The sequence below is a fragment of the Wasmannia auropunctata genome, unplaced genomic scaffold (genome assembly GCF_000956235.1).
Source record: "Wasmannia auropunctata unplaced genomic scaffold, wasmannia.A_1.0 LD336101.1, whole genome shotgun sequence".
Classification (NCBI taxonomy): domain Eukaryota; kingdom Metazoa; phylum Arthropoda; class Insecta; order Hymenoptera; family Formicidae; genus Wasmannia; species Wasmannia auropunctata.
The window spans coordinates 2752379-2764657 of NW_012026789.1; the positions used below are offsets into that span (position 1 = coordinate 2752379).

A 12279-nucleotide genomic window follows, 5' to 3' on the forward strand; every position below is an offset into this window, starting at 1 on the left:
AGCTTTTTGAAATATTTTTTAACTATATTATTATAATATAAAAACATTTTTTTAGATTGAAACTTTATCGTATTAATATATGTTATATTGTTACAGTTAAACGGGATAAACACCCACAGGGTGAGAACATCGCGGACAATAGCGGCATAAGGGCAGCCTATTACGCGTACAAAGAATTGATTAAACAAAACAAGCCGGGGTTGCCGTATATCCAGAACAGATGTTCTGGGTAAGCATGACGGCCAATTGTTGGCGTAACAAGGATCGGCCGGAAGCACTGAAACTACAGATTACAACGTCTTCCCATAGCCCATCCGAATTTCGCATTCGTGGATCACTATCAAACATGAAGGGGTTTTCGCGTAATTTTAATTGCCCGATCGGCTCCAGAATGAACCGCGTGAAGAAATGTAATGTGTGGTAGATCTCAGATCTCGGCAAAATCGTATATGAACGGCATCACGGTTAAGACTTTGTTTTTAATCTTAGATGTTATACAATTCCGTATCCTCTTTGTTACATCAAAACAACTAATTTGATTCTTGATTAGTCATTATATTTATACAGAGTTTTATTGCTTAACTTTTTTTAGTATATTGTATAAGATATTAATAATGTTTTTACTAATTATGTCAATATTTGTTAGACATTTTAAATTAATACATAGAAAATTAGTAAAATTAGGACTCTAATGTTTCTAATTTTAGAATTTTTATGGACATATTTCATATACCATAATAAAAAATATTGACAATTTTATTCTTAATAGGAGTATTCTTAATAAAATAATGTTATAAATAAAAATACACTCTGTATAAATATAATGACAATTCTTTGTTAAGTCTTGCTTAGAATAAATTGTAAAATACTTTGTAACGCGGAGAAGAATAATAAAGTGTGCGCGGTATACATTACACGGGGTGGTTCACAATCGAACAGTAATAAATAGAACAACATATAGAACAGAATATTCTTTGTTAAATTTGATAAATTTTTTGTAACGAATACCGAAAGCTATCGTTCGTCATAGTTATTTTATATTGAGTATTATTTTGTAGTATTTTCGAGTAATAGTTAAATTAAAAATTTTTATAATAAAACAAAATTTACATAAGGTATTTTTGCTGACTGTAAGAATTTAATACAAAAAAATTTCATGTACAATAAATATCAATCTGCGTTTTCTTTCTATATGTTTTTTTAGGAAGATATCATTTTCTTCTAGATGGCAAAATGGATCATTTTTAACTTGATCCTGGGCGAACTGGAGCGCATAAAAATTAAAAAATATCGTAGAGAAACTCCGAACGCTATCACTTACCTTAGCGTCGCAATGATCGTTCAGCCAATACCATGTCCAGGCAATACCTTGTCCAGCAATTCCCTCTCATCGCCACGATATCTTTCGGGAACGATAGGGATAACGAGATGATCCTTCCGCTTATCCTCTCGTAAGTCTCCAACGGGGATGATTTGCTGCTAATGTCTGGCTTACGGCGATCCTGCGATCGCAAAAATCCTCAATTACATCCTTGTAGTGCGATCGATCGATCGATACTGAATTCAACATTCCCGATATATTTCTCTCGCGTGTATTGCGCGATACACTTGCAAATAACGAACGAGAACGTAGCGAACGCAAACGGCAACTTCGCACCGATGCCCGAGCCATCGCGCGACGGAAGATTCACACACCAAAATCGATTCTCCTCGCGAAAACAGCCATCCCGCGTTTATATGTTCTATTCTTCAACACTAAATTTGAGATATTTCCGAAAACGTGTCGTCGTGCTGCAAATTTTTGTACGAGCGGAAAAATCGTACAGCGACGCGGCAGCTAACTTACGCCGACGCGCGATGCCTCGCGAGCTCGATGCGGCGCGAAGGGCCATTTATGCACGCGTAAAATCTAAAAATTATTAAAAAAAAACAATTTGCTATGCGCACTTGTACATTGAACTTCTCGCTGCCTCTCCAACTCGCTGCTATCGGCATTCCGCTTCAAGCGCAAATTTAAATTTCTAAATCAAAGAGCTGACACGGAACGACGCGGCGACATCCTCGCACTCATGATCTTCGTCGCTATGCCGCGTCGAGAATTGCTCGTCGAGGAACAGTTCATCTAGCATCTTACAATCTAAATTATACTTTACGTCGATACTTTATGTGGATACCTTCTCGGGATGTACTCTTGCTACAAGCGCGACATGATTTTTCGATGCGAAAAGGTCGGTGAAACGCGAGCAGCGCGGACCGGGCCGGAGCTGCTTCAAAACAACGCGACTCTAAGATGGCGACTGCGCGATGTGCGCCACACGACGGATTTTCCGCGAAGCGCGATTCCATCCAGTGCGTCGATAAAAATCCACCGTCGGTAAAATTCGTCGTCAGAAACAATGTAGGTCTTAAACGACCATGTTTCGGGGCTCGCGAACGTTTTTGATAATTAAAAACAAGATTGTTAAATTTCTCGCGCCTATTTAAGCGATCTCGTGCCGGGTCTCGTGAAAGTTTTTGATAATTAAAAATAAAATTTCTCACGTCCATTTAAGAGGATGCTGAAAGGTCGGCCAAATTTGTACAAGGTCGATAAAGCAGACTCTTCAGTGTCTGCATCAGTGGTATCTCTAAATGAACTTCTTACAATATCTTCTGGTCTCACTCAAACACGTGAAATGTCTTTATTTAACTTATTGAAGTGCCATCTCTTGGAAAATCCGGCACTTACTACCAGACGCAATTTTTGCTGTCTTTACTTTAGCCAAGTACGAATTACCACAAATTGTATTCTAATGAACAACTTTTTTTCTATGCTTCTAATCGTAGCTCAAAAGATCTTGTATTATTCGTGCAAGTAATCCGATGCGCGCAAAAGATAATATAGGTTATGATAAATTAAAATAGGTTATGATACCCCAAAAAAAGTAATTTTTGGATATTTTTTCGTTTTTACTATTCATATATACCTAGCGCGGTGACATTTTATGTCTATTTCAATCCTGTAAAAGCGTTTTTAAATTAATCGTTTCGGTGTTATCCATTAGAATGCAAATGTCGGTAATTCCCGATCTTTCAGCATCCTCTTAAACGACCATGTGCCGGCGATTGCGTACATACGTCTTTGGTATTAAAAATAAGATTGTTATATTTCTCGCGCTCATTTAAACGACCACGTGTCGAGGCTTGCGAACGTCTTCGATAATTAATAATAAGAGTGTTTAATTTCTTGCGCTCATTAAAACAATTACGTTCCGGGGCTATTTCTGGCTAGACCATGGATCTAAGAATCAATGGATGCAGCGTAGAGTGAATTCATTGACAAGGGGTTTGCCAAATTTGCGGTAAGGGGAATGAGAGCGCTCTCCTCTTTTATCCGCTTGTCGTCTCTTTCTACAAGAAGACCCCATCGACTTGGTAACGAAATTAACCGAAGACGTCCGAACGATCCGAAGATACTCGAAAACGCTAAAAAGAGCATTTCGAGGTTTTGAGCGTCGCGTTTTCAGCATTTTGTAATTTTTTAAGAAGTTTTGTACCAATTTTTACACACGTGCGCACACACACACATCCGTACTTTAAAGTTAGCAAATATCTAATCTTTCAGGAATCATCGGGTATACAACGAAAACACTCGATGGGGTCCTATCCGAGAAAGAGACAGCACTACACCCCCCTTACTGCAGATTAAACAACCGAATTGCCTTGCGCTCCATCCATAGATTCTTAGATCCATGGGCTAGACCAATGAGCAGCCAGCATAAAATCGTCATACTGATTTAAGCCGGGAACACAGACTTTTGCATAACGCACAAAACATAATGCATAAAAAAATCAACCAATCAGAGTCCTTCATTTCATAATCTGATTGGTTGATTTTCTTATGTATGCAGCGTTATGCAAAAGTCTGTGCTCCCGCTTTTACACAAGATTCTCAGGGCGAATTCACACCTTGACAGAAAAGCGGAAAACAGAAAAGCAGAAGCCAATCACAACTCGCGTTGGTAGTTAATAGTTTTTGCTTTCTGCTTGTCTTGCTACCAGTGCGAGTTCTGTGAATTCGCCCTCATTGATCTAGCCGCCTTTAGAGTCCTAGATTATCAGAGAAGCGCGACCGGCTTATGGCAGTATCGCAAAAGTACTAGAAAATATTAAAAATGGCGTCGAATGGCCAATCATAAGATTGATTTATTCGGCAGCCATTTATAATAGCGATAAATCAATCTTATGATTGGCCATTTGCGAGTCCAATCAGGACTCGTAACACCGGTCGCGCTTCTCTGATAATCTAGGACTCTAGGGCAGAGGGCATTGATCGAATGTGCGGCACTGAAAAAGTTTGCACTCAGTGCGCACTAGTGCAAGCTGCCGAATTCGTTATCAGTTTTTCCCAGGCGTTTTATGAAAACGACCTTTAATGGGAATCAAGCGCCAAATGTTATTCGAACATACTTACATTCACGATTTGATTCGCAGTTGCGACTTGGCTATCTTTGTATCGCGAGGTCCCGCGATCGTCAGTTGGCCGCTTGGGTCGCCAGTAGTCGTCAGTCTAGCGAATATGGCTGAGAACAATGGCAATAGTTGTTAAGCTAACTCTGCGTTCCGCTGGCACTTGTCAACAAAGACGTTACCCTTGATCTGCGCGCGACGAATTACGGTCGCCTGGCATAGCGGAATCCGTAAGTTGTCCGTCCGCCCGCTCGGGTACCTTCGTCCGCCCGCGAGTACTCGGTGAGCACCCTCTCGGCGAGTGTCTCGCTCGCGGTACGTTCTCGGAGGGTGCCCCGCGAGACGGTTCGTGCCTCTTTCCCGGCGCCGCTCGTCGATTCTCGCTGGGCATTTCAACGCGATGCTCGCCGACGTCGGCGCCTCGACGTCGAGCCGTGACCTCGTGTGTGTTGTTCCCGTCTCGCGATGCGCGAACGAGGGGGCCCCTCTTCCCACGTGCGGATGCAGCACGAGCGCGCATCGTAACGTCCCCCCCAGCATCCGCTCGGTCCTCTCCCTCGCGATCCGCGCGATTCCTGCCTCGTCGAGGATCGGTCGGTTGCCACGGTCGCACACACGTCTTGCCTCGATGTCGGTCCGTCGAGTACAAACCGCGAATATCGCCCGACCGCTATCTTGCCGAGCGGATGATTCTGCCGATTTCAACCGATCGTTCACACCGCGTTCCGTTACTTGCCAGTCGAGTTTCCGCGTACGAAGGGATCGTAAACGAACGTTACTTGTGCGACGATTAAAGTCAAACAATTCATTTCAGTCCACGTATAATTTATACTACATTTTGCATAAATCTTGGCACGAGTCTCATATGAATTAGATCGTTACATTATTGGCAACTATCATTAAATGTGGACTCTGTTATTGCTGTATCTTCTTCAAGCACCATTTGAATCATATTCTGCACTTTTGCTAGAGAGAAATCTATAGTTTGATAAATAAGTTAGCAGTTACTATTATTAAAAGTTGCTAGAAATAGCTGATGATTAGCCATTTTATTTCTACAATTATATATATTTTCATAATGTATACTTTATTTATGTAAAGAATATTTTCTATCTCTAGAATATTTTAGAATAATTTAAGAAAATAAAATGTCACAGTTTTTGTATAAATTATTTGAATATTGAGGGAATTGAATATTTTGTATGAATTGTGCAGTATTAAAAACAGATATTACTTCATGCAAATTAAATTCTAGAGATATAAATTAATAGTAGAGCTTTATTACATATTTAATTTTTCATAGATACATAAGTAAGACGTGTGTTGTATATATTTTAATAAAAATTTGATTTGTTAACTTGTTAACATATCCAAAGATTAAAATTTAGATTATTAAGATTATAAAATATAGTGACTTAATATTAAAAATAATTTTAAATCAAATATGTCGAATAAAATGCCTACATGAGCCGCTGCTTGAATCAATACAACATTTTACAAACTGAAATTCAATTTGCATTGTGTATGAAATTGTTAAACAGGTACATTTTTTACTCATTGTAAAATGTATTGATTTATGCATCTAAAACTGCAGCAGCTTATGTAGGCATTTTATTCGTATTTGATAATATTTAATTTATTCTTGTAGCCTTTGTAATTATTTTTGAATTTATTTTAAATAATTTTAACATTTTACATATAATAATTTTAACATTTAACATGTACATTATAAAATGTTTAATTTTTAATTGATGATTTTTTTTAATAAAAATGTAAAATTGTACATTAGCCATTATTATGTATAAATAATTATTATGTATAAATAAAAGTTATTTATTACATTTTATGTCACCGTTTAATTGTAAAAATTATTGTAATAAAAGGAAATTTTTCTTGCTTTAAATATATTAAATAATAATTGAAACATTACATCTAAAAATATTTCATGTATTAAAATCTGAGAAAATTTGAATGAGCACAATATAAGTATAAAAATTATGTAATTTTAATTTAATTATGTGTTGCAGGGAAACAATATTATGGCAACTGCTATGCAACTACAGGAGAATGGCATGAAACCGTTAACAAATAAATCACTGAATCATGTGAAGGATGTTAATAATTTAGACAATGCAAACTCCTGTACGGAAGGAAAAGACAATAGATTGTTTGATGATCAACTTCAACCTTACGTGGATCATGCCGAAGTACCTCAAGAAGAGACTAATAAACAACCTCACGAAGAGCCCCACGAAGAACCTCCAGAGCTTGATATTGTTATTAACAATGTAGTTTGCAGCTTTAGTGTAAGGTGTCACTTGAACTTACGAGAAATAGCGCTCCATGGATCGAATGTTGAATACAGAAGAGAAAATGGGGTATGTGTTGATAATTTTTATACTTGCATTCTCAATAGGAAATAATTATTCTTCCTTTTCTATTACATCGTAATTCGATAAATCAAAGCTTCCAAGCGTTAGTCTTATGTAGCTCTTTATTTTTTTAGTAGTTTGTTACAATTTTTATCAAATAGCATTGTAAGCCTAATCTTCGCTATGAAACATTAAATTAATTTATCATATTTATTGTTATTGTTTGAAAGTTTCTGTTTCCAAAACAAAACAATATTGTTATCTGTGTTAATTACTTTGGGATTAAAGTTTCGAGTACTTTGCTTTTTATCACAGCAAAATATTTTTCCACTCAAAATTCACAGTATTATAATAGACATGAAGTGGTAAAACTTTGAGAATCAAATTCATATATTTTGCTTGATAATTACTCTAGTAATAAGCTACTCCAATACATAAAAAAAAATTATTGCTATGTAGTTAAAAGCCAATATCTAGAAAGAAAAAATTAAATTTTAAAAAATAGTTTACATTATTGGATTTTAAATCTAATTTATCTTTATTTTACAGAATTTATTTTGAGTCACATATTTTATTTTATATTAGAAAAATTGGTCTCTAAATAAAAGATAACATTGCATTGTCTCTTTTGAAAAATGATTATTTGATTGCTCTGGTACTTCTTAGAAATCGACGTCTGTTTCTTGAAACATTTTTTCTAGACTCAGCACTCTTATACATATTAAATTACAACAGTTGTAATAAATCTTTGATACGTGATGTATATTCATATATAAGCATTTCTCATTGATTTTCTATAATAAAAAATATTAAAGATTATTATTAAAAATTGAAGAACAAAGCAATAAAAATTTTTCAGAACAATAATTTTTTTAAGTTTGAAATATGATTAATTATAGATCATGATAAGAGAAAATCTGTAAATTTGCGTACTCTATTATTATTGTTTATTATTGTTTGCAGTACTATAATTTTAGTTTGTAAATAAAAATTTTTGATTGCACGATAATAGGCTTTTTTATAATTATTTTTAACTTTATAAGTATACATTTAATGAATGTATATATATATATAATTTAAAATGTAAACGTTTATTTATGATATTTTTAGATGATAACGATGAAATTAAGGAAACCATACACGACAGCATCTATCTGGTCATCTGGTAAAGTAACGTGCACTGGTGCAACCAGTGAAGATGAAGCAAAAACTGCTGCACGCAGATTTGCCCGCTGTCTTGAAAAACTAGGATTCAAAGTGAAATTCAATAATTATAGGGTGGTCAATGTATTAGGCACTTGTTGTATGCCATTTGCTATCAAAATAACATCATTTTCGGTGCATCATAAAGAACACGCTGAGTAAGTATATGAAAATAAACAATTATAATGAATACTATGAATATTATTTCAATTTAAAAAAAAAACTTCAATTAACTTACCAATATTTAGAGTATTTTTCTCATTTAATATAATAAATTTAAAAAATTAACATTATTAATGCGTTAGTTAATAATGATATATAAATATATGAATGAATGATAATTATATAAATATTTTTTGTGATTTACAGTTATGAACCTGAATTACACCCTGGTGTTACATATAAGCTAAAAGAACCAAAAGCTACTCTGAAGATATTTTCTACAGGAAGTGTTACTGTAACAGGTTGGTATTAATTATATGTTTTATTATAGAAACATTTGTTCTGTTTTGATACATTATTTTATTATTTTAAACATTATATATTTTGAAGCTTTATTTTATTAAATTTTTATTTAAAATTTTATCTCTGTGTATCTCCTTGATCATATAAAATCATATTAGAAATACACAGAAAATACGAATTTTTTTTATTGTATCGAAATAAATCAATTTTCTTTGCTAATAAATATTTACATAACATATCTTAAGTTTTGATTTTATAATGTAATATTGAAAGTCTTAATTAAATCGAAAAAAAACATTGAATATATTATGAAAAGTTAAACATTAAAAATTTTTGTTTTTAAATTACAAATATTAAGATATATTTTTATGTTCTTGTTTAACGAATAAATTAACGCACATAAGTATCATATAACTGTATAATGGTTGTGTATTATGTTACAGCACCTAACGTTGCTTCAGTCCAAGCAGCAATTGAACATATTTATCCACTAGTCTACGAGTTCCGCAAGGAACGATCGCCTGAGGACGAACTTGCGTTGTCAACGAAGAAACGCAAATTAGGCTTGAAAAGAAAACGGGATGAGTTCCTAGAAGATGAGCCCGATTTCTCATATGAAAGTATGATCTCCGACGCAGAAGATCCACTTGACGAAGTGGGAAGTGATGGCAGTTCGAACTGATCTGTTTTATTTTATCGCTCTACTGTTAAATGTGAAACTGTTGTCTATATCTCGTTCTTTCAATATAATAGATGCGTACTGCTCTATGTACAAAAGTGTTATTGCTAAAAGTGAAGTGAAGCGTAAATTCGTTTCCACTATAGTGCATCGACAAATGTGTGAATGTTAGGGATAAAAAAAATAGATACATAAATGCACTTATGTATACAGACATACACAGGGGCATCATTATCAAGTACACATCAAATGAACTGATCATCTTGAAAAAATGATATCCTAAATAGTTACTTTTGTTAGCAATATCGCATTATAAATACAAAATAGATATATGTGTAATGTGTAATGCACTACGTGCATTGCAAATGTAAATATGAGAATACATATATATTTATATTTGTATTTATATACTTATATTAATATAACTTCGCATAAGTAGATGCTATCGTCAACATCTACATGTATGTATATACACATACACGAGCATGTATGCGTATGTATGTATAAATATGCGTAGAACACACATTTATAATTATAGAAGAGAAATGATTAATTTTTTTGAAGTTTATTTATCATTAGGCAAAACTTATATAACGTGCTTCTTTGGATTAGTACAGGTTTATAAAAAAAAAGTGCACATTGTTCACATATGTGTATACGTACATGCATATATTTATGCATATTGTGAATTGTAGCCTGTACTTTTACGTTTCCATTTATTTTTATTATTTTCAATTTAATGATAATTGATAGTTTTGCTTAATTAACATATTGTGCCAAAGATAGATGTTCAAAATTTAAGACAAAGTGATCAAGATTATGTACACACGACTTTATCCGTTGTAACGATTAGCTTTTACAGTTCTCATAATCGATTGAAACGTGTCCGAAAATATTTTAGTTTCCTAAATATTTTATAGAAAGTATTTTTTTTCATCGAGATCAAAATATTTTATTTTGTAATTTGGATTCTGTTCTACAAAATGCATACCAACTAATATAAATCCGTACTGCCAGCAGCTCGTTCTCGCTCAAATAACTTCTCTTACTGAAAAGAGTTATGTATCCTATAGTTTATTATTATATTCCTACATTCAATATCTCTTGGTATGTCTTAAGTGTACAAATATTATTTTATATGTTTATATTCACAAAATTTTCTATACGAGATATTTGTAGGAATTGTTTAACTACTATAAACACACATGTAAATACGGCTACATTTGTTAAATACTATAGTAAATCTACATAGAAAATTATACTAATAGCATAAGCGTACGATGAGTAAGAAAATTAAATAAATATGCATTCATTTTTTATATAATCAATCAAAAGTGAACTAAATCCTTTCGTTTCAATATTTTGTTATACGTATTATAACAAAATTTAGTATTCTTTTTAGTTTTAAACATATCAAAATTTTACGAAATAGACAAGATTATTTGCATTGTTTGGGCGAATACGGGCTGTTTTTTTTGTGGATGTAAACGTTAAATGTTAAATTTGGTTTTAAAATATCTATTATTACATAAAAGGATGTAGTCTGGTTTGCAGTATTCATGAATTCGGATTCACGTATTACAATAGAGTTTATTTTAATTACGTAAATATAATCATAAAGCCAGAATCGTGACATTAATTTAGAACTGTGACAAACTATTATTTGTATAGCAATTTTAATTCATTGCGTCGGTGTTTTACGAAAAGTACTTCTTAAAATCACAAGTTTAAACGTACGAAACGAATGTATTGTGTTCACTGAGATATTTATTTTCGACTTATATATACATATATATAACTGACTGGAATTGCATATTCTAGAATCTGCAACAAAGACATAAATAATGCGATAGGACCTGTTATAGTGTTAGTTTTGTTTTTTTTGTATTAGTCATCACATACACATTAATACATACACATTGAAAGTATTTATTTATCACTTGCAGTATCCTTATGATATTAAGCGCATTTGAATCATGTCATTTTCATAAGCATTAATTTTCTGAAAAAACTTGGAGTATCATCTGAACAGCCTACGACGATGTTTATTTTGTCCATTCATAAAATATTTTCATGAAAAGAAATATTTTTACACGACTTTGCAAATCTAATTAATTGTATTTTTAGAACTGGGTTTTTTATGTAAAGATGTATATCGGATATTGTGCAAAACATTACACTGAGGGTATAATATAAAATACGTTGTCTTTCTTATACTTCGCAATTATTCACGTATATACGAAATTTAACCTTTTTGTTTTGTGATTAGCTGAAGAAAAGCAATATATTGGTACATGAGAATATATAGAAAAATTATTAAAGATTTGCGTAAATCGTTAATTAATAGGAAAAATTAATAGAAAAATTAATATGTGAATATCATATGAATATCTTATCATTACATTAAGTACAAGAAAATACGATAAGGTATGGCCGATATTTTATTAAATGATTAATCTGTTCGTGCCATATGACATACATTATTCGTTAAAATTAGTTGAAGCGGAGTTTCATAATTTTCATAATGTATATATTGTTTTTACACTGAACAAATTTTTTACGATTTAAGCTGAAGTCACTGCCCTTAGTGTATTGAATCAGAAAGTGTAAGACTAAATCCACTAATGAGTACGTGACACAACTTAGCACATTTTGTTTACATTATTGGAAATAAATGCTATTCTTTGCGTTATTAATCATAAGAGTTAAAGTTTAAGCGAATGAGAAAAGTTGAATGATAAGACATTGTCGAAGTGTAATGACAAAAATAAATTCTATCATATATTTAATTTCCGTCATTATTATAGAAACGTTTCCTTTTTTTTGCATTTAACTTTTATATTGATATCTAATAAAATATAGCATATCGGCGTACGTGTGTGGCCTTATCTATATATATAACATTTATGAATTTAAGAAATTAATTTAAGAAATGAAATTTTTCCTCGAATTTCAGTTTTAAAAAATCAAGAATTTCTTTGTGATATTTATAAAAAAGGCGCATTCGTTTCTTTAATTATATCTTATTTTTTATATTCAATAATAATAAAAATAATATAATTATATTAATATTTAGATATTTTGTGATATTTATACAATCTTATTTATTAA

General features: G+C 32.6%; 2 protein-coding genes across 2 annotated transcripts; one reads left to right on the forward strand and one right to left on the reverse strand.

Annotated features, from left to right (window-relative positions):
• Positions 1–767: 767 nt before the first annotated feature.
• On the reverse strand, positions 768–3770 carry LOC105461270. The gene is made up of 4 exons (XM_011707766.1): positions 3702–3770; positions 2175–2285; positions 1369–1502; positions 768–1264 (listed from the first exon to the last, which is right to left on the reverse strand). The coding sequence occupies exons 1-4, from the start codon at positions 3768–3770 to the stop codon at positions 1222–1224; spliced, it is 357 nt and encodes a 118-aa protein (XP_011706068.1). The 3' UTR covers positions 768–1221.
• Positions 3771–4511: 741 nt separating this feature from the next.
• Positions 4512–11957, forward strand: LOC105459188 (TATA box-binding protein-like protein 1). The gene is made up of 5 exons (XM_011704997.1): positions 4512–4679; positions 6477–6827; positions 7932–8182; positions 8394–8488; positions 8933–11957. Exons 2-5 carry the CDS (start codon positions 6489–6491, stop codon positions 9169–9171), a joined length of 924 nt encoding a protein of 307 aa, XP_011703299.1. The 5' UTR covers positions 4512–4679; positions 6477–6488; the 3' UTR covers positions 9172–11957.
• The last annotated feature ends 322 nt before the right edge of the window (positions 11958–12279 follow it).

What these genes read in the sequence shown, in the direction of transcription:
- LOC105461270 (XM_011707766.1), bottom strand. Translation starts at nt 3,770, where the DNA reads ATGACGATTTTATGCTGGCTGCTCATTGGTCTAGCCCATGGATCTAAG. An exon ending in ATCTATGGATGGAGCGCAAG is followed by an intron (nt 2,286 to 3,701) that starts GCAATTCGGTTG and finishes TCGCCATCTTAG; the next exon opens with AGTCGCGTTGTTTTGAAGCA. An exon ending in CAAGAGTACATCCCGAGAAG is followed by an intron (nt 1,503 to 2,174) that starts GTATCCACATAA and finishes TTGCGATCGCAG; the next exon opens with GATCGCCGTAAGCCAGACAT.
- LOC105459188 (XM_011704997.1), top strand. Translation starts at nt 6,489, where the DNA reads ATGGCAACTGCTATGCAACTACAGGAGAATGGCATGAAACCGTTAACA. An exon ending in AATACAGAAGAGAAAATGGG is followed by an intron (nt 6,828 to 7,931) that starts GTATGTGTTGAT and finishes TGATATTTTTAG; the next exon opens with ATGATAACGATGAAATTAAG. An exon ending in CATCATAAAGAACACGCTGA is followed by an intron (nt 8,183 to 8,393) that starts GTAAGTATATGA and finishes TGTGATTTACAG; the next exon opens with TTATGAACCTGAATTACACC.